We start from the raw sequence: 23259 nt of genomic DNA on the forward strand, positions 1-23259 counted from the left end.
CTGCAGAAGAGTACAAACCTCTTTCAGATTTTATTACTGTCCTTTTTAGGAAGTTTCTCCTATGAGGTCATTCACACTTCCCAACTGGCACCATAAAAGAAAAAGGAAATGAAGACAGATATCCCCAGATAGAGATGCAAGGTGGACCACCAGCCAATTTATTTTTTTTATTTCTGGTTCAAATGGTGAAGGGTGTTGCTTTCCTTCTTCGGAAGTTTTCCCTTCACTTCTTATGTGGTCATTCAGACTTTCCAGCTGGCGCCATAAAACAAAAAGGAAATGAGGACAGATCTCCCCAGATAGAGAAAGAAGGAGGACCTCCAGCCAAAATCGTTCCTGTTTTGGAGGGAATGGTGAAGGGTACGAACCTCTTTCAGGCTAAAATGGCTGTCATTATTGGGAAGTTTCCCACTCACTTCCTATGTGGTCACTTAAACAGGAAGTGAAGGGGAAACTTCCCAGCTGGCACCAAAAAAGACAAAAAGGAAATGAGAACAGATTTCCCTAGATAGAGATACAAGGTTGACCTCCGGCCAATCTTTTATTGATTTTTGGATAGACTGGTGAAGGGTGTGAACCTATTTCAGGCTTTTTTTGCTGTCCTTCTTGGGACATTTCCCCCTCACTTCCTATGTGGTCATGCAGACAGGAAGTGAAGGGGAAACTTCCCAAATGGCAGCAACAAAACAAAAAGGAAATGAGGACAGAACTCCCCAGATAGAGACACTAAGAGGACCAGGAGGCAAAAGTGTTCCTGCTTTGGAGAGAATGGTGAAGGATATGCACCTCTTTCAGAATTGTATTGCTGTCCTTGTTTGGAATGTTCCCCCTCACTTCTTATGTGGTCATTTATTCAGAAAGTGAGGGAGATACTTCCAAACTGGCACCAAAAAAACAAAAAAGAAACTAGGACACGTCTCCCGACACAGGTTATTGAGAGAAGGGACTTCAGAAATCAAGAACCCTTCAATTGAATCAGCGTGTAGCACTGGAAAGCCTTTGTACAACCAAAAGGTATTCGCATGCCTCATTCCATCACAAAGCCCAAAAAGAAGAGGATAATTTCTCATTCCACGACAGCCAGCAGAGCCATGTAATGCAAATCATAGCTTTAGGTCCCATCAGCCAAATGCATGTCCAGAACCTCTGCTGTATAGTGCAAATATAGCCTTATATTATAAAGCCATTTATTCCAAATGGTGTAAGGTTGGCCATCATCAGTGCCATCAATGTATAGAAACTGTGGCTTCTATGGAGAAAGGCTTGCAACCTGTTCAGTGATGATGACCTGAAATAATATGTTTGGGATGTGTAATAGAATGAAGCAGCTGTTTTGGCTGGAGTTGAGCTTCAAAATCTATATTTGAGATTACTACTGATCAGTCATTTCTATAAACCCTGATGCGACATCCGTTGGTTTTACCTTCGGTGGGGGCTCTTGAATGGGAACAGGCTCAATAATCTTCGGCGGTCGTTGTCGGTTATTCCTTTCTTTATCCCTCGCTATCTCTTTCTCTGTCTGGTAGATGTCACTGTAGGTGGATAGTAACAGAGTATAAGAATACTAGATTGTACCAGGTGGTCTTGTTTCAATTTTTTTCTTACATTAACACAATCACTAAAATCTTATATAAGCTTTAGTATGTCAAAAGCAGAATTCCATGGACCACTTAGGTTCCTCTTCTCCAAACTGGTCAAACCATGTCTTTACGACACATTTTTGTACACAGGGGCAAAGTCATGCTGGAACAGAAAAGGGCCTTCATCAAATTGTTACTACGGTTGAAAATGCACAATTGTCTATAATGTTTATTGGAATTTGTGTCCATTTAGCAAAAAGAGCATTTGTGAGGTCAGGTACTGATGTTGGAGGAGAAGACCTGGATCACAATTGTAGTTCCAATTCATCCCAAAGGTGTTTTATAGGGTTGAGGTCAGATCTCTGTGAAAGCAATTTGAGTTCCTCCATACCAAACTGGTCAAACTACGTCTTTATGGTGCTGGCTTTGTACACAGGGGTACAGTCATGCTGGAACAGAAAAGGGCCTTCACTAAACTGGTTGGAAGAGCACAATTATCTCCAAAGCCTTTGTATGCTGTTGTATTATCAGTACCCCGCACTGGAAACATCTTAACTCAATGGGCCCGGTAACTAATGGTGCTGACCCAAATATTTGATGCATGGAACATTAATTTAAGAAATGTGCTGCACAATTACTCAAGCTTGATGGAATGAATAGTAGGATGTGACTCGTGCACCAAATGTCAAAGTGCCACAGGCTGCACAGATTTGCACGATCTGTGCCAAATAAATATTTTTTTCAGAAAATGAGTTTCTCGTTATTTGGTGCAGTGAAGGTGTGCAGTATTGTGCCAAGAGGATGATGGTGCAGAACAGCCATGTTTCTGCGCCTAATGAGCTATATATGCTGAAACCACGTGACTCAGACCACCAGAGCTAAAACACCCGGACCTCCTTTTTATAAATGCTAGATGGTTATCTCAGGCTACAGAACTTTCTTAGACACTAGCCTGGAACAAGCTCATATCAAGTGAAGCCAGAAGTACCTGATCTGAGTATGTATGCCAGGTCAGCAACTCAGAAAATAATGGATCCACATGAGGTGCACCGTTGTGACTTTATAGGACAGGCCAGGTTTGCTTTAATTAGACAATCTGGGGTTTATTTACTAAAGCTGGAGAGTGCAAAATCAGACTCCCTTCTGCATAGAAACCAATCAGCTTCCAGGTTTCATTGCCAAAGCTTCATTGAACAAGCTGAGGTTAGAAGCTGATTGGTTTCTATGCAGAAGGGAGTCTGATTTTGGACTCTCCAGCTTTAGTAAATAAACCCCTCTTTGTCTTCATAACAAAGTCAAGAGCTTAGACAAGACTGTGAGCAAGACAGACTTGGGAAAGACCCGTGCCTCTTCAACTAGGAGCTTTCAGTTTATTCTCTCTAGAAAACACTTGGAACTTAACATCAACTCAAATAGGTAAATACACCCCCCACTACTCACCTTACTGGTTCCGAGGATGTGAAAAAAACTGGTAATATGTTACATATATGGTGGTCATTCCATAAAGCAGGGGTCTCCAAACTTTTCAGTCCGAGGGCCACATCAGATATTTAACAAATATTCACAGGCTGAAGAAAATCACTTTTATAAATTAACAAGTCCCCCTTTTTTAACAGGGTCCCCATCAAATTTCCTCCTTACATTATAGTCCACTTTTATATCAAAGTGCCCCCTTACATCAGGGTCCCCATCAAAGTCCTGCCTTACTCCAGAGTCCCCCTTACATCAGATTGCCTCTATACATTAGGGTCTCCAGGAGACTCCTCCTTATATCAGGGTTCCTCTCAGAGACTCCCTTACATCAAGGTCTCCATCAGAGTTCTACCTTTCACCAGATTTCCCCAATACAATATGGTCCCTATCAGACCCCTCCTTATCCCCTCAGGATATCTCTCAGAGACCCCTTACATCCGAGTCTCCATCAGTGTTCCCTTTAAATTAGGGTCTCATCAGAATCCCCCTTACATCATGGTCCCCATCAAAGTCCCCCTTACATCAGATTACCCCTATATATTAGGGTCCTCATCAGATTTTTCCTTACATCAGGGTTCCTCAGAGTCCCGATCAGAGCTCCCCTTACATTAGAGACCCCATCAAAGTCCCTCCCTACATCAGGGTCCCCATCAGAGTCCCCCTTACATCAGATTTCCCCTATACATTAGGATCCCTATCAGAGTCCTTCTTACATCAAGGGTCCTCAGAACCCCCATCAGAGTTCCCCTAACTTTACAGTCCCCATCAATGTCCTTCCCTACATCAGGGTCCTGATTAGGGTCCTCCATACATCAGGGTTCCTCAGAGCTCCCATCAGATTCCCCCTATATATTAGAGTCCCCATCAGAGTTATCCTTATATCAGGGTTCCTCATAGTCCCCATCAGAGTTCCTCTTACATTAGAGTCTCCATCAAAGTCCCTCCTTACATCAGGGTCCCCATCAGAGTCCCCCTTACATCATATTCCCCCCATACATTGGGGTCCTGATCAGAGTTATCCTTACATCAGGGTTCCTCACAGTCCCCATCAGAGTTCCGCTTACATTAGAGTCCCCATCAAAGTCCCTCCTTACATCAGGGTCCCCATCAGAGTCCCCCTTACATCATATTCCCCCCATACATTGGGGTCCCGATCAGAGTTCTCCTTACATCAGGGTTCCTCACAGTCCCGATCAGAGTTACTCTTACATTAGAGTTCCCATCAAAGTTCTTCCCTACATCAGGGTCTCATTTACAGTCCTAACTTACATTAGGGTTTCTCGGAGTTCCCATCAGTGCTCACTTTATATTAGAGTCCCTATCAAAGTCACTCCCTGCATCAGGGTCCCCATCAGAGTTAGGGTCCTCATCAGAGTTCCCATCAGAGTTCCCTTTATCTTAGGGTCCTCATCAGAGTCCCCCTTACATCAGGTCAAAGCAAAGACCATGGGTAGCCTGTACCGATCCTTATCCTCAATCTGTGCACAGGGATAGGCCACTGACCCCAGCTGGGCACCATATAAAATCTTGTAGTGTGTGGCCTGCGGGCTGTAGTTTGGAGACCCCTGCCCTAAGGCATAAAAAAGTCACATCCTGGAAGCTTACCAACAGCCAGGCAACCATCATTTTCAGATGGTGAGAGCACCAATGGCAGCCTTCATATACTTCTCAGGACAGGTTCTCTTTCATAAAAGCTATGTGCCCTATATATTGTCCTGTCACATAGTGAAGGTTTATATTTGGAAACAGACTGCCGAATTTCTTTTCTTCTCCGTCTGACATTGCAATGATCGATCATCGTGTTGGCAAAGTCATTATTCCAGTCATTTGATGGCGGCCCATTTACAATCAGCACTTGCGAGGGAAAGAAAAACGTAGCATCCAATCTCTGTGCCATTAATAGTCAAATACAGGGCAAATAATGACATTCCTTCTGCTTTGAAAAACTCTCTGTATACAGCAACAGTATTACACTGCTATTCTAATCTACATGTCTACCAAAAATCATAACTCCTTGTGACTACCAGGCTTTCAGTTTATGGGTGAGCGCCATACCAGATAGCAGGCATGGAACTGGGTGTGATGGAACCTCATAGCAAATTAACACTGAGCACCAGAAGATTTGCATTTCTGTCCATCCAGCCCTGAGATTCACACAGCTCTGCCACATGGCACAGCCCCATTTAGCAGGGAAGGAGACTCTTTTCTCTGCTACAGTTCAGTAACACTTGCAGGTCTTGCTCTTCCCCCAGCCTTGGACAGTGAAAGGAAAAGATGCAAGCTGATGAGCTTTTCTTTCCATGTCACCCTGCATGATGCCCTAGGCCAGTGATGGCGAACCTATGGCACGCGTGCCAGAGCTGGCACGCAGAGCCATCTCAGTGGGCACGCCAGGAAGAAGAGGAAGAATGCTCTCTCCTGCGCACCCCCGGGGGCGCGCACCGGGCGATCTCCGTGATCGCTGTGTCCTACGGACACAGCTGATCACGTGACGTGGTAAAAGGCCAATCACAGCGGCCTTTTACCACGTGATCAGTCATGTCCAATGACACGCTGATCACCGGGAAATGCAAATGCCGGTTCTCGGCTGCACTTTCCTCACGCTCTCAGATCATGAGGAAAGTACTGCCGAAAACCGGCAGTTGTCAGAGCGGGGAACGGCACCGATCATAAGGGTCACTGATCATCAGTGCCCTGATGATCGGTGCCCAGCAGTGCCACACACAAGTTCCGCCCACCTGTGCCCAGCAATGCACCCACCTGTGCCCAGCAGTGCGCCCACCTGTGCCCAGCAATGCACCCACCTGTGCCGCCCACCTGTGCCCAGAAGTGCCACCTACCTGTGCCCAGTAGTGCCACCCACCTGTGCCAACCCACCTGTGCCCACCAGTGCCACCCACCTGTGCCCACCAGTGCCACCCACCAGTGCCCATCAGTGCAGCCCAGCAGTGCTGCCAGTCAGTGCCACCAGTCAGTGCCCAGCGGTTGTGCCAGTCAGTGCCCAGCAGTGCCGCCAGTCAGTGCCCAGCAGTGATGTCAGTCAGTGCCACCTATCAGTGCTGTCTATCATCACCCATTATCAGTGTCGCCTATCAGTGCCACCAATCAGTGCCGCATATCAGTGCCACCTATCTGTGACACCTCATTAGTGCTGCCCATCAGTGCCACCCATCAATGATGCCCAGCAGTGCCGCCGGTCAGTGCCGTCTGTCAGTGCCTCCAGTTGGTGCTATCAGTCAGTGCCGCTTATCAGTGCCCATCATTTCCTGCATATCAGTGCATCATCAGTGCCTCCTCATCAATGCTCACCAGTGCCACCTCATCAGTGCTACCTATCTGTGCCGCCTCATCAATGCCCATCAGTGCTGCCTATCAGTGCAGCCTCACCAACGCACATCAAAGAAGAAATATTACCTGTTTGCAAAATTTTAGAATAGAAGCAAAGGAAACCTTTTATGTTTTTAATTTTTTGCTCTTTTTTCATTTATAGTGCAAAAAATAAAACACCCAGTGGTGATTAAATACCACCAGAAAAAGCTCTATTTGTGTGAAAAAATGATAAAAATTGCATATGGTTACAGTGTTGCATGACCGCACAATTGTCATTGTTTAGTGCAACAGCACTGAAAGCTGAAAATTGTCCTGGGCAGGAAGGGGGTAGAAGTGCCCGGTAGGCAAGTGATTAATTCCAGTGTTGGCACTTTGAAATAAAAAAGTTGGTTTTGTGTTGCAGTTTGGGCACTCAGGCTCAAAAAGGTTCGCCATCACTGCCCTAGGCTGAGGAAACGTTTGTAAATGTCCTCCTTTTGACAGATAGCAACCAATACTGTCCTACCACCACTGACAGCTTTGTCAACGCTAGCGACTAATCAGCATGTTAACTGAACATGTGATCTCTATGTCACCTATAACATAATGATCACTTGAAAGCTGAAGGCTTCATTCAGAAAATAGTGCTTTCAGCTTGTAGAGCCCTCTAGAGCCTGTAGATGGCAGTGTGTCTTATTTTTAATAATGCATTTGTCTGATACAAATAATAAAATAATAATCAATATTATTCTGTATAAATTTTTTTCTTTTACATTTTTCAACTTGGCACTCTTTAAAAAAACACCAGATTAAATTCTTTTATGCCCTTAAAAATTAACAAAAAAGTAGGCAAATTAGTCACTGTGATATACACAAAAGTATTGGTCGGCCTGCCTTTACACGTACATGAACTTTAATGGCATCCCAGTCTTAGTCAGTAGGATTCAGTATTGAGTTGGCCCCGCCCTTTGCAGCTATAACAGCTTCAACTCTTCTGGGAAGGCCGTCCACAAGGTTTAGGAGGGTGTCTATGGGAAGGTTGGGCCATTCTTCCAGAAGTGCATTTTTGAGGTCAGGCACTGATGTTGGACAAGAAGGCCTGGCTCACAGTCTCCACTCTAATTCATCCTAATGGTGCTCTATCAGGTTGAGGCCAGAACTCTGTGCAGGTCAGTCAAGTTCCTCCACCCAAAACTCGCCCATCCATGTCTTTATGGACCTTGCTTTGTGCACTGGTGTGCAGTCATGTAGGAACACAAAGTCATGTTGGAACTGTTGCCACAAAGTTGGGAGGATGAAATTGTCCAAAATGTCTTGGTATGCTGACGCTTTAAGAGTTCCGTTCACTGGAATTAGGGGCCAAGCCCAACCCCTGAAAAACAACCCCACACCATAATCCCCCTCCACCAAACTTTACACTTGGCACAATGCAGTCAGGCAAGTACCGTTCTCCTGGCAACCGCCAAACCCAGACACGTCCATTGCATTGCCAGACAAAGAAATATGATTAGTTACTCCAGAGAACACGTCTCCATTTCTCTAGAGTCCAGTGGCAGCGTGCTTTACACCAAGGCATCCAACGCTTTGCATTGCACTTGGTGATGTAAGACTTGGATGCAGCTGCTTGGCCATGGAAACCCATTCCATGAAGCTCTCTACACACTGTTGTTGTGCTAATCTGAAGACCACACCAAGTTTGGAGGTCTTTAGCTATTTGACTCTGCAGACAGTGACTTCTGTGCACTGTGCGCTTCAGCATGCGCTGACCCCACTCTATAATTTTACGTGGCCTACAACTTCGTGGCTGAGTTTCTGTTGTTCCCAGTTGCTTCCACTTTGTTATAAGCCCACTAACAGCTGACCGTGGAATATTTAGCAGCCAGGAAATGTCACGGATGGACTTATTGCACAGGTGGCGGCAACCTATCATGGTACCACGCTTGGAGTCACCGAGCTCCTGAGAGCGACCCATTCTTTCACAAATGTTTGTAGAAGCAGTCTGCATGCCTAGGGGCTTGATATTATACACCTGTGGCCATGGAGGGGATTGGAACACCTGAATCCAATGATTTGAAGGGCTGACCCAATACTTTTGGCAATATGTTGTACTTATATATACAGAGAATATCTAATATATATATATATATATATATATATAATTACTTCAATTCTTTTTTTTTTATTTATTGCCACCTTTGTCCATTTTGGAAGATTTCTCTTTACTTCCTGTCTTGCAGACACAATAGGAAGTGAGAGGAAATGCTGTCACTGCATTTTTTTTCAGAGATTTCTCCCCTGTTCAAGAAACAACCTACAGTAATTTTGGATTTTTCTCTTATTTTCTGTTCCAGTGATGGGACCACTAAGACAGATAAAGAGGATCAATCTTGCCAGAAGGGGACTGCACACAGCTGTAAAATCCTAAAACTACAAACCTAAAATTTGGGTTTTAGATCCACCTGTTATTAGTGTAGTTCCCCAATGATGAGCATAGATGTAAGAGACGAATAACAATGTTTCAGTTTCTCACTGCTCTGATGCATTCTATAGGTCAACTGGGAAACTGACATTTCCTAGAGTGTCGATCTCCTGATTTATTATTGGTTCCTCCTGCTGATCACTACTAAAGCTTGGAACAGGTGGCGGCCAGTGAGAGGGACCAGCCACAGTGGTGCATAAAAAAAGGTGAGCATTTACAATCTTCTTTTACAGGTAAGCCTTCCCTGGGGAACCTTAATAAAAATATATATATATATATATACTATATACTGTAGTATATTTATACTTCCATTCTCCAGTGCAGTGATTTTAAACCTTAGTGAGACCAGGCCCTGCAAATCCTTCCAAAATCTTCAATACACTCACTGTAAAAAGAAAAAGTTTATACTAATACGGTAAGAGCATGGGACGTCAAAATATGTATTTAAAATGTAATAAATACCCCTGAGACATGTTTTGACTTCCCTCTACAGAGTACTACACGGTGCACTTCACTCCGAACTTCCTCCTTTTACTGGGGCGTGGTCTCGAGACCTTGGTAGAGACATATCAGCAGAGGACTGGTCTACGTCATTCCATTTCACTCATAAATCTTTTATTTCATGTTATTCACAGAAAAAGAACTTTAAGCTCCTTTCTCCATGGTATAGAGATTCTTTCTCCCTGCATAAAATATTCCCTTCTACATCCAATCTCTGCTGGCATCATAATCAAGTTGTCGGTGTCAGTGGAATAGTGGACCCCAGGGGTAATGTCCCCCAAATAATTGGTATCGGTGAAATAGTGGGCTCCAGGGGATATTAGCCTCCAAATCATTGGTATCAGTGGGATATTGGTGCCCAGGAGAAGACAGCCCTTCAAATCATTGGTGGCAGTGGAATAGTGGACCCCAGAGAAGAATGGCCTCCAAATAATTGGTGTGAGTGGAATAGTGGGCCCCAGGGTAGAATAGTCTCCCAAATCATTGGTATCTATGGGATATTGGTCCCCAGGAGAAGACAGCCCTTCAAATCATTGGTGTCAGTGGAATAGTGGACCCCAGAGGAGAATGACCTCCAAATAATTGGTGTGAGTGGAATAGTGGGCCCCAGGGTAGAATAGTCCCCCAAATCATTGGTATCTATGGGATATTGGTCCCCAGGAGAAGACAGCCCTTCAAATCATTGGTGTCAGTGGAATAGTGGACTCCAGAGGAGAATGGCCTCCAAATAATTGGTGTGAGTGGAATAGTGGGCCCCAGGGTAGAATAGTCCCTCAAATCATTGGTATCTATGGGATATTGGTCCCCAGGAGAAGAGAGCCCATCAAATCAATGGGATCAGTCGAAAAGTGGACCCCATGGGATAATGGCCACCAAATAATTGGTATCTGTGGAATGGAGGCCCCCAGAGGAGATTACCCTCCAAATCATTGGTATCAGTGGGATATTGGTCTCCATGAGAAAATCATTGTCGTCAGTGGAATAGCGGGCCCCAGGGGGAGATTAGCCCCCAAATCATTGGTATCAGTGGGAAATTGATTTCCAGGAGAAGTTGTCAGTGGAATAGTGGGCCCAAAGGAAGAACGGCTCCCCAGTCTGCAGCCCGGTTTGTGGGAACCACTCTTCTAGTAAATACTAATTATTTTTATAGGAATTGTTCACACAGCTGGAGACTAAGAAGTTGGTGAATATAACATTGTTTCAATAGGTTAGCAGCTCATACCAGGGTTTGAACTCATGAGGATATACATCTACCGGATCTTAAGTCCAACACCTTAACCACTCAGCCATCCTGCTATTCCATACCTATGCATGCTAAAGCTCACTCAATTACATGCAATGATATGCAATGCAGTGTGCTGAGCTAGACAGCCCATTCAAACACCAGAAAAAATAGGTGCTCTCACTTATTTCCGTGGCCAAATCAATAACTTCCAGCATTGGTGTCATTGGCTACAATAATAACTGCCAGCATTGGTGTCGGTGGCATCAATAATAAACCTCGGCACTGGTGTTAATGGCCGCCATAATAGCCCCCAGCATTGGTGTTAGTGGCAGTGCAATCCTACACTCCCCCCCCAATACACACTCGTGGTCAGTAGAAGGGCCATATTTTCAGTGGCAGGTGCTGGAACACACAGAGGAGGAGCTGAGGAGGAGTTCAGAAGAGCAGAATGCTGGGACCTTCTCTGTACTGTAGTGTTCGCTCCCCCCATCCCATGCACAGCTTGGCGTTCACCATTCTGAGCCCTTGCAGCCCGTATCAACTGACAGTCAATGAAGAGAAGGGTGATCTGCATGCTCACCTTCCGAACACCCCGATCTCCAATACAGCCACTGACAAGGTGAATGTATACTGGGGACGAGCCACGACACCCCCACTCACAGCCAGGCTGAGCAGCCTCCAAGTCGCCCAGGCCTCTGATTACACCACTCAGCAGAACCCAGCTGATCCCGTGTGGGTGCAGGAGGCAGCAAGCACAGGATTTCCAACACCTTTAAAAATATGAATTCCCAGCCACTTACTGAACTGCAGCAAAGAAAAATCTAATCTCCTCCCCAGCCAAACATGGTGGTGCTGTGTGGCAGAGCTGTGTACATGGCAGATGGATGAACAGAACTACACATTTTTTTGGTAGATAAAATCTATACTTTTTTTTTGTAGTTCAGCTTTTACAGAAACATCTTGAACATGCACACTTGAAAAATACACTGAAACCTCCCTGCCACTCAGGAGAAATTGCAGAAAGTTCTGAATACTAAGTGTAAAATCCACTACTTTAATTTCCAAATCATGTTTTATAAGGTCTGGTTCATGGCAGGCCTTGCAGTGAAGATTACCTTAGACTGCAGACTAATTCTGTAAATCTGGGTCTCTCCGAAAGGTCGTAAGTCCAGCAGCGGGTCATTAACGTGTATAGAGTTGGCGGGCAGGCTTCAGGTTTTGGGAGACGGTCCCCTTTCTCGATGACGCTGATGACGTCTTTATTTTCCAACCAGAAAAACGGTTGCTTGCCAAATGAGAGGATCTCCCACATACAGACCCCTGAAACACACAGAAATAGGAGACAGAGTTACACCATATACAGAAGACCTCCAGCTTTCCCCTCAGTCTTGCACAGTTGTAACGGCTCCTCTTCTGGACTGAAATGGCTTACTCTGATTTCACTGCACACCGTGAGCTTCTCACCTGAAAAAACTCAACTGTACCAACCTGTTTTTGACATTTTTAATAAAATTGGCCACAGCTACCTTACATCCCACACAGTGAATTCCCTTCCTGATGGCCCCTGCTTCCAAATGGTCCCTAAACTCCACCCAACCATTAATGACCTACCATACCCTACTTCACTACTCAAAAAAGTCCCTCTGCCCTCAGAATCATGTGTCTTTTCTCCTCTCTGGGCTTCCAAGAAGTGGCTAGAGATCCGTGCACTTCATCTGACCCCCAATTTCTCACCGAACATCCAGACATCACTGGCCGAGGTAAAGCGACGGAAGTTGATGGATTCTGGAGCCATCCACTTGATCGGAAGACGAGTTACCGAAGCTGGAGAAAGAAAGGAGATGAGAGATGGCCAAGAAGAGACATCTAACCCTAACTCTTCTAATAATGGACAAGAAGAGAAATCTAACCCTAACTCTACTAATAATGGACAAGAAGAGACATCTAACCCTAACTCTACTAATAACGGACAAGCAGAGATATCTAGCCCTAACTCTACTAATAACGGACAAGCAGAGATGTCTAACCCTAACACTACTAATAGTGGCCAAGAAGAGACATCTAACCTTAACTCTACTAATAATGGACAAGAAGAGACATCTAACCCTAACTCTACTAATAATGGACAAGAAGAGACATCTAACCTTAACTCTACTAATAGCTGACAAGAAGAGACATCTAACCCTAACTCTACTAATAACCGACAACAAGAGATATCTAACCTTAACTCTACTAATAATGGACAAGAAGAGACATCTAACCCTAACTCTACTAATAGTGGCCAAGAAGAGACATCTTACCCTAACTCTACTAATAGTGGCCAAGAAGAGACATCTTACCCTAACTCTACTAATAATGAACAAGAAGAGACATCTAACCCTAACTCTACTAATAACTGACAAGAAGAGACATCTAACCCTAACTTTATTAATAACGGACAAGCAGAGATATTTAACCCTAACTCTACTAATAATGGACAAGAAGAGACATCTAACTCTACTAATAGCTGACAAGAAGACACATCTAACCCTAACTCTACTAATAACTGACAAGAAGAGACATCTAACCCTAACTCTACTAATAATGGACAAGAAGAGACATCTAACCCTAACTCTACTAATAACTGACAAGAATAGACATCTAACCCTAACTCTACTAATAATGGACAAGAAGAGACATCTAACCCTAACTCTACTAATAGTGGCCAAGAAGAGACATCTTACCCTAACTCTACTAATAGTGGCCAAGAAGAGACATCTTACCCTAACTCTACTAATAATGAACAAGAAGAGACATCTAACCCTAACTCTACTAATAACTGACAAGAAGAGACATCTAACCCTAACTTTATTAATAACGGACAAGCAGAGATATTTAACCCTAACTCTACTAATAATGGACAAGAAGAGACATCTAACTCTACTAATAGCTGACAAGAAGACACATCTAACCCTAACTCTACTAATAACTGACAAGAAGAGACATCTAACCCTAAATCTATCAATAACGAACAAGCAAAGATATCTAACCCTAACTCTACTAATAATGGACGAGAAGAGACATCTAACCCTAACTCTACTAATAATGGACAGTAAGAGATATCTAACTCTATTAATAATGGACGAGAAGAGACATCTAACCCTAACTCTACTAATAATGGACAAGAAGAGACATCTAACCCTAACTCTACTAATAATGGACAAGAAGAGACATCTAACCCTAACTCTACTAATAATGGACAAGAAGAGACATCTAACCATAACTCTACTAATAATGGACAAGAATAGACATCTAACCCTAACTCTACTAATAGTGGCCAAGAAGAGACTTCTAACCCTAACTCTACTAATAGAGGCCAAGAAGAGACATCTTACCCTAACTCTACTAATAGTGGCCAAGAAGAGACATCTTACCCTAACTCTACTAATAATGAACAAGAAGAGACATCTAACCCTAACTCTACTAATAACTGACAAGAAGAGACATCTAACCCTAACTTTATTAATAACGGACAAGCAGAGATATTTAACCCTAACTCTACTAATAATGGACAAGAAGAGACATCTAACTCTACTAATAGCTGACAAGAAGACACATCTAACCCTAACTCTACTAATAACTGACAAGAAGAGACATCTAACCCTAACTCTACTAATAATGGACGAGAAGAGACATCTAACCCTAACTCTACTAATAACTGACAAGAATAGACATCTAACCCTAACTCTACTAATAGTGGCCAAGAAGAGACTTCTAACCCTAACTCTACTAATAATGGACAAGAAGAGACATCTAACCCTAACTCTACTAATAGTGGCCAAGAAGAGACATCTTACCCTAACTCTACTAATAGTGGCCAAGAAGAGACATCTTACCCTAACTCTACTAATAATGAACAAGAAGAGACATCTAACCCTAACTCTACTAATAACTGACAAGAAGAGACATCTAACCCTAACTTTATTAATAACGGACAAGCAGAGATATTTAACCCTAACTCTACTAATAATGGACAAGAAGAGACATCTAACTCTACTAATAGCTGACAAGAAGACACATCTAACCCTAATTCTACTAATAACTGACAAGAAGAGACATCTAACCCTAACTCTATCAATAACGAACAAGCAAAGATATCTAACCCTAACTCTACTAATAATGGACGAGAAGAGACATCTAACCCTAACTCTACTAATAATGGACAGTAAGAGATATCTAACTCTACTAATAATGGACGAGAAGAGACATCTAACCCTAACTCTACTAATAATGGACAAGAAGAGACATCTAACCCTAACTCTACTAATAATGGACAAGAAGAGACATCTAACCCTAACTCTACTAATAATGGACAAGAAGAGACATCTAACCCTAACTCTACTAATAATGGACAAGAAGAGACATCTAACCATAACTCTACTAATAATGGACAAGAAGAGACATCTAACCATAACTCTACTAATAATGGACAAGAAGAGACATCTAACCTTAACTTTACTAATAGCTAACAAGAAGAGACATCTAACCCTAACTCTACTAATAATGGACAAGAAAAGACATCTAACCCTAACTCTACTAATAATGGACAAGCAGAGACCTCTAACCTTAACTTTACTAATAGCTAACAAGAAGAGACATCTAACCCTAACTCTACTAATAATGGACAAGAAGAGACATCTAACCCTAACTCTACTAATAATGGACAAGAAGAGACATCTAACCCTAACTCTACTAATAATGGACAAGAAGAGACAGCTAAACCTAACGTTACTAATAATGGACAAGAAGAGACAGCTAAACCTAACGTTACTAATAACGGACAAGAAGACAGGGACAAAGTTATGTACAAATCAATAACAGTTCTAGAATAGATTTACTTTAACCAATGCAAAATTCAGGGGAGAGCTTTGGCTGGGGGGCAGCAAATACAACCAAGGGACTATTTCATGGGGATAAAGTAAAATAATTATTATGTATTTTACTAATGATTGACCCTTTTGTCATTTTTGCATTTTTTGTACACTTTAAAAAATGATTTTATATCTTAAGATTACTTAAAATTTCCCAAACATAATATAATTTCTGAAAGCAAATACCCTAGAGAATAAAAGCGCAGTAGTTCCAATTTTTTATGTCACACAATATTAGCGCAACAGTTTATGAAATTTAGAAAAAAATACATCAAAATGTTAAGTTTAGGGCAAACATATGTAATATATTACCTAATTTTTAAATAAAATATATAAGATGGGGTTGGACCAAGGAAATAGACACCTAACATTTCAAGGCTTAGAATTGCATGCGCTTGTGAAACGACTATACAGGTCCAGGGGCGGACTGACCATTTGGGAACTCGGGCACTGCCCGAGGGCCCGGGGTCAGTAGGGGGCCCCATGAGATGCCCCTGGTACCTTTCATAGGCTTTTTTGGTTGTAATTTGAATGTGGGCGAGGACACAGGGGCCCCATGATCCCCTATTGCCCGGGGGCCCCATGAGTTGTCCGTCCGCCCCTGTACAGGTCATTAGTTTAGAGTTAAAGTGAAAGTCTATCCCATTCCTAACTAAGCCTAAATATGTTTCCACCCCCCATCCAAACCCTATTCTATCTACCCGGTGAAAGGAAGATATGTATACTTACCTATTGTGAAAGCAATGCGGTTCGGTCACATGATCAGCTGTCAGCGCCGACTTCAGTGTAGAGGAGGGACAGCTGACAACAGATGCATCATAGTAATCCTATGGGTGACTTCACCTTCTCGCCCCCAAGGCTCTGCAGCCATTGCTGGTGATCTGTCTTCTTCACTGAAGCCTGTCGCTGGGGAGGTCATTTGACTTGATCGGAGCACCCTCAGAACAGGGGCGGACTGACAAGTCATGGGGCCCCCCGGCAATAGGGGGTCATGGGGCCCCTGTGTCCTTGCCCAAACTCAAAAAAGCTTATGAAAAAGGTACCAGGGGCATCTCACGGGGCCCCCTACTGACCCGGGCACTCGGGCAGTGCCCGAGTTTCCAAATGGTCAGTCCACCCCTGCCTCAGAATATGTTATACACATTTTCCTTTCCCAGGAAGGAGGGTGGGAGCAGATTTAGCTTAGTTAGGAATAGGCTGGACTTCCACTTTAACTGTGAGTAATGGACGTAGAATTATTGCTCTCATCCTGGTGTGCGTGGCGAAATGTAACAATCAATGTTTTTGTGCGTAGCTGCCCTCCAACGGGTCCATTTACATTTATACCTTCATGTATGTGGGGATGGGGTTAAGTTGTTCAGAGTGGAGGGGGTTAAGTGCTTGGATGTAACTTTAATTTTTTTACACTTCTTTTTAATTTTTTTTTTTGTTACTAACTTTTATTTTTCATCACACAGGGGACAAAAAGTCCAGTATGTGATATTCGTTTGGTGACAGGTTCTCTTTAATAAGACATCAGGGGACCCTGATGTCTAACCTGCCCTCCAATGAAGTTAATGGAATACAGATCGTGCTCCATTAGCTTCTTCTTTGGCCATACTGGCTGGGGAATGTAATACCAGGACCTGGAAGTGAGGTTTTACACATTTTAAACGTGTTTGGACCAAACTTTGAGTCACCTGCCATGTTTGAGCATCTCCATCCATTTTTTTTTTATTAGCATAGAGAATAGTTAGAAATTACTTCAAATTTAAGTTCCCTTAACTTCTAGTCCCCAGAGATACATTAGGAAGTAAGTGACAGTTCCAAAATTAGAGGAAATCCCACCTCTGGCATATGTCACCAGTACAGATGCCCCTGATGGAAGATTTACCCTGTTTCCTGTTCCAGGTACACCTGTATATTTTTAAAATACCCAACACTTTTTTTCTTGGTGACAAACGGAACAAATTGAGAGGGTGAATCTCTCCAGTGGGGACACAATGTGACATTTAAAGGAGCCTAGAAGTGAACCAGTAGGTGTTCTCTATTTTCTTAGATTTCTTCAAACCATAGTAAGTTGTCTCCTGACCTTTGTAATAATCCTCATCTTCAATATATCGTGAGAGGCCAAAGTCTCCGAGCTTGACACATTCATGTGCGGCAACCAGGATATTCCTGACAGCGATATCCCTGAGAAGAGAAGACATGGGCTTACAGAACTCTTCTAAAACACTATGAAATAAATGCGCTGGCCAGAGCAGTCAGTCATATGACAGCCACCATTATATAATTTGCAGATAACAGTGTGCTGATTGATTACTATCACCAACTGTTGTGGAACAAAAGTCATTATAATAAAATACTGGTCAGACTGGAGGTTGCCATGTGAAGTACCTGCGCAAGTCTTCAAGTGGGGCACTGTGAACCTAGGGGCCCAGACTTCTGCCTAAGCTGAAGAGGGAGAGAGGTTGTTCTTTTTTACCTGTTCTTATTCAAATTGTTCATTATTTTATTTTATTGCTGACACTGTATGCTTGACTTCCTCTAGGCTAGTGAGGACCTTCATCTACTGTAAGTCATTGTCCAAATTGTAAGATGGGCCCTATCCCCTGAAATGTCCTCTGTTATGCTGTAAGATGGTCTCATAAGATATGACAAGACTTGGCTATTACCAAAGGCTAGTGAGAACCCTCACCTAAGGCTTTGCCCAAACTCCAAGATGGATCCCATTCACTGGAATGTCTTCTCATATGCTGCAAGATGGTCTCAAAAGATATGATCAGACTTGGCTACTGTCAAAGGCTAGTGACAACCCTCACCAAAGGCATTTCCCAAACCGTAACATAGGGCCCATTCCCTGGAATGTCCTCTCAATTCCCACAAGATGGTCTCATAAGTTATGATAAGACTTGGCTATTGTCATAGCCTAGTGAGGACCCTTACCTAAGGCATTGCCCAAACCGTAAGATGGGCCCCATTCTCTTGAAAACCCTCTCATATCCCGCAAGATGGTCTCATAAGATATGATAAAACTTGGCTACTGTCAAAGGCTAGAGAAAATCCTCACCTAAGGCATTGCCTAAACCGTAAGATGGAACCCATTCCCTGGAAGTTCTTCTCATATACTGCAAGATGATCTCATAAGTTAGAAGACTTGGCTACTGTCACAGGCTAGTAACATCCCTCACCTAAGGCATTGCCCAAACTGTAAGAGGGGCCCCATTTCCTGGAATGTCCTCTTGCATGCTGCAAGAAGGTTCCATAAGATATAATAAGACTTGGCTACTGTCAAAAGCTAAGTACAAAAATAATAATAAAACCAGAATCGGGAACCATGCTGGAATATAATATGAATAAATAAACAATCTGCTGCTTAGAAAAATGTTTATTGAACATCAATAACAAAAATAATCCCTCCACACTACACAAAAATTAAACAAAATGCCAACGTTGTTATGTCATAAAACACCCGCCCGGGTACTCAGACACACCAACCATACACACTAGAAATAGCATGACATGAAGCTGGGGCTATGTGGGTTGCAAAAATCATAAAATTGACCAAATAAATGTTGTATGAAGTGTCACTGCAATTAGAAGACAATGTGGAGTTGCAAACTCACAGGGGCCCCTGAGTATCCACAGGTAAAAGGTGTATCAACATGAGAGATCTGGACGATCATAACAATGGCAGTCCACCAATCTGAAGACTGGCATTGAGAGAACTCAGGGAAGCACCCAACCTAGTGATTAAACCTAGTGATAAGGATGGAAATGTGGTCCTGTTGTCAGAGGATTCATATGAACGTGAAGTTAGGAGGCAACTCCAAGATTCATCTACATACAAAAAATTAGGGGGGAATCCATTCCCCTCGTTGGTCCTGTCTCTTAATTATAAATTATCTTTGGCCTGAGAGGAGGGTCTCATCACCAAAAAAGAATGGTGCTATTTACGTGTGGATGATTACAATATTGCTATCATATATATCATCCCTAAGATACACAATATCGGCATTACGGGGACCCCTTGAACGTACCGGGAAGTATCTTGATGCTTTAATAAAGGAGATGGTGATGGGCTCCCATCATATGTCCAGGATACTAGAGATGTCCTGGCTAAAATTGCTCAGGTAGAGATTTGGACAGGGACTATCTTGGTGGGTATATATGTGGAGTCCCTATATACCTCCATCCCACATCAATGGGGGCTTGGTGCAGTAGCCCATTTTTTGAAAGTGCATTACCCAAATATGGGAGCACAAAATGAATTCATTTTGGAATTATTGGATTTTGCTCTCCACAATAATTCTTTTCAATGTCTTGGAACTTATTATCGTCAGATTCGAGGGACCCCAATGGGGGCACCGGTGTACGCCTGCCTCCATCTTGGATGGTGGGAAGAGGAGATTGTATATCGTTCGTCGGTGTACCTTGGCCATGTTTCCCTGTGGCTCAGGTACATTGATGATGTTTTCATGCTTTGAGAAGGCACTGAGCAGGAACTTCATGAATTCTTGATTGACCGTAATGCTAACAATCGGAACATCAGACTAACATATACTTTTGATCATAGAGAGATTTCATTTCTCGATCTTCTGATCTCCATTGATGGTAAGAGCTTGAGAACTAAAACATACCATAAATCTACGGCTGCCAATACTCTGCTGTTAGCCTCTAGCCAACATCCACGGTTCTTGATACGGGGGATTCCCATTGGACAGTTCCTGCATATTCGCAGGAACTGTACTAGTGGTGATGACTACAGACTGAAGGCAGAGGATCTTTATGGGAGATTTTGCGAGATGGGATACTCCCATGGTATTATTAGACGGTCCTGTAGGAGAGCCTCAACACCACAACGCCAGTCACTTTTAAACACAAATAGTGAGGATAAGCCCCCTCAGGATAACCCACCCGTACGTATCATCACCCAGTATGGCACCCAGTGGGAAGAGGTACGAATGGTTCTGACCAATCATTGGCACATATTGACACAGTTATCTGGAATTGTTGGCCCCAGACCCCTAATGGTTGCTAGAAGAGCTAGGAACTTAAGGGATAATCTAGTGCAGTCAGAATACAGAAGTACACCCATAAAGAATTGGTTAACGGACCTACCTCCCCTTAGGGGTATGCATCCCTGTGGACGGTGCCATATTTGTAGGTTTGTTGACTGTACAGATAGATTTACAGATGCAGATGGGCAAAAGGTTTATTAAATTCAGCAATTCATGAATTGTGCGACAACATGTGTGTTGTACATGCTTGAATTTCCCTGCAATAAAATATATATTGGTAAGACCAAGCGCCAGCTGCGAGTACGCATAGGTGAACATCTATGTAGCATTATCAACAACCAGGATAAGACTCCAGTTGCTGAACATTTTACTAAATTTCATAATTCTTCTCCTATTGGACTCAGGGTTACGGCAATTAATGCCCTGAACCTCTCCAACCGCAGGGGGGATTTTGATACAATCCTACTGCGGAAGAAGGAGTGGATATTCACACTGGGGTCTTTGGCACCCAAGGGACTTAATACGGAATTGAGTTTACAGGTTTTCTTAGAATCCTAACTTATATCCTCTCCTTGTGTAAGGGGGATGGCCATATTTATGGGTCCTTTTATTTAATTTTTTGATTCTGTATAGTTTTGTTGGTTATTCCTTGCAGTACTATGATCCACTGGCATATTATTGATAGTAGTAGAGTATGTTTTGAAGCATGCCGCATGACTCTATATATACTAAATTCTGATTCATTCTCTATTTTATGCAATCGACATTGTGATATCACATGATGTTTTAGTGACAATTCTAGGCTGCGGTCCTCTGTGGGTTAATCCAGGAAATTACGTATTGGTCTCCATATAAACCGGTGATATGTGTACTGCAGCATCCTGAAGAAGCTCACGTGACTTGTTGGGTGAAACACATTGACGTCACAGCATCGTGACGCCCGCGTCCTGGGCATCCACACATCCCCATTTTCTAACTAGCAGCGCCACACTGGATCTGCCATAGTAGTTTTACCTACACATTACTCCGCATGGAGTGCGTGACCAGTGGCACTACTGGGATCCATCGGTATCGGTGACCATATCTGGAGTGGTGAGCTTATATATCTGGCCCAGGTTGTGTTCATTTTGGAATTATCCTTTGGACTGTGATTTCTCGGCCAAGCGCTACACACCTAGTGACTATTTCCTACTGCAAGTAGTGTGAGGCTGCCTTCCATCGAACTCTCACCCATAGGTCACTGCCTTCTGTGGCTGCCGTTTGTGAATGCTGAATTTTGTTAAGTTAACTGTGATTATCTGCCGTTGTCAGTGCCATCCTTGCTATACCTTATATGATTTGACTGCAGGGCTATCATCACACAGGATCATGTTTTTCAGCATTGAGTACATATACCTTCAGATTGGTGGACTGCCATTATTATGATCGTCCAGATCACTCATGTTGATACCAGGGGCGGACTGACAACTCATGGGGCCCCCGGGCAATAGGGGATCATGGGGCCCCTGTGTCCTTGCCCAAACTCAAAAAAGCCTATGAAAAAGGTACCAGGGTCATCTCATGGGGCCCCTTACTGACCCCGGGCCCTCGGGCAGTGCCCGAGTTTCCAAATGGTCAGTCCGCCCCTGGTTGATACACCTTTTACCTGTGGATACTCAGGGGCCCCTGTGAGTTTGCAACTCCACATTGTCTTCCAATTGCAGTGACACTACATAAACATTTATTTGGTCAATTTTATGAGGCTTGCAACCCACATAGCCCCAGCTTCATGTCATGCAGATTCTAGTGTGTATGGTTGGTGTGTCTAAGTGCCCGGGCGGGTGTTTTATCACATGACAACATTGTAATTTTATTTTATTTTTGTGTAGGGTGGAGGGATTACTTTTGTTATTGATGTCTTACAGTGTTCAATAAACATTTTTCTAAGCTGCAGATTGTTCTGTTTGGGACTTCTTCCCTTGTGGGTCCTCTACCCGAAAGTGGGTGGTGTTGATGCATACTCTCTTAGTCCCGAGGACACCACCTTAATTTTAGAAGAGTCGGTTTATTTATTCATATTATATTCCAGCATGGTTCCTGATTCTGGTTTTATTATTATTTTTGTATTTAGCTTTTGACAGTAGCCAAGTCTTATTATATCTTATTGAACCTTCTTGTAGCATGCAAGAGGACATTCCAGGAAATGTGGCCCCTCTTACAGTTTGGGCAATGCCTTAGGTGAGGGATGTTACTAGCCTTTGACAGTCGCCAAGTCTTCTAACTTATGAGATCATCTTGCAGTATATGAGAAGAACTTCCAGGGAATGGGGTCTTTCTTACAGTTTAGGCAATGCCTTAGGTGAGGATTCTCTCTAGCCTTTGACAGTAGCCAAGTTTTATCATATCTTATGAGACCATCTTGCGGGATATGAGAGGGTATCCAAGAGAATGAGGTCCATCTTACGGTTTGGGCAATGCCTTAGATAAGGGTCCTCACTTGCCTTTGAAAGTAGTCAAGTCTTATCATATCTTATGAGACCATCTTGCGGGATATGAGAGGGTATTCAAGAGAATGGGGCCCATCTTACGATTTGGACAATGCCTTAGGTAAGCGTCCTCACTAGCCTTTGACAGTAGTCAAGTCTTATCATATCTTATGAGACCATCTTGTGGGATTTGAGAGGACATTCCAGGGAATGGGCCCTATGTTATGGTTTGGGCAATGCCTTTGATGAGGGTTGTCACTAGCCTTTGACAGTAGCCAAGTCTGATCATATCTTTTGAGACCATCTTGCAGCATATG

General features: G+C 43.2%; 1 protein-coding gene across 3 annotated transcripts in view; it reads right to left on the reverse strand.

Moving 5' to 3' along the window:
- The window catches only part of PTK2B (protein tyrosine kinase 2 beta), a 109122-nt gene that overhangs the window by 23222 nt on the left and 62641 nt on the right, over window positions 1-23259 (reverse strand). For all 3 annotated transcript variants that reach the window (XM_089653875.1, XM_089653874.1, XM_089653873.1), the window contains exons 18-21: window positions 17549-17649; window positions 12302-12391; window positions 11683-11887; window positions 1424-1532 (exon numbers count right to left, since the gene is read on the reverse strand). In XM_089653875.1, the coding sequence (XP_089510001.1) occupies window positions 1424-1532; window positions 11683-11887; window positions 12302-12391; window positions 17549-17649 (505 nt within the window). The remainder of the gene's footprint in view (window positions 1-1423; window positions 1533-11682; window positions 11888-12301; window positions 12392-17548; window positions 17650-23259) is intronic.

This window comes from Staurois parvus, unplaced genomic scaffold (assembly GCF_062004578.1).
Source record: "Staurois parvus isolate SC_StPar_1 unplaced genomic scaffold, SC_StPar_1.0 ptg000723l, whole genome shotgun sequence".
Taxonomy (NCBI): domain Eukaryota; kingdom Metazoa; phylum Chordata; class Amphibia; order Anura; family Ranidae; genus Staurois; species Staurois parvus.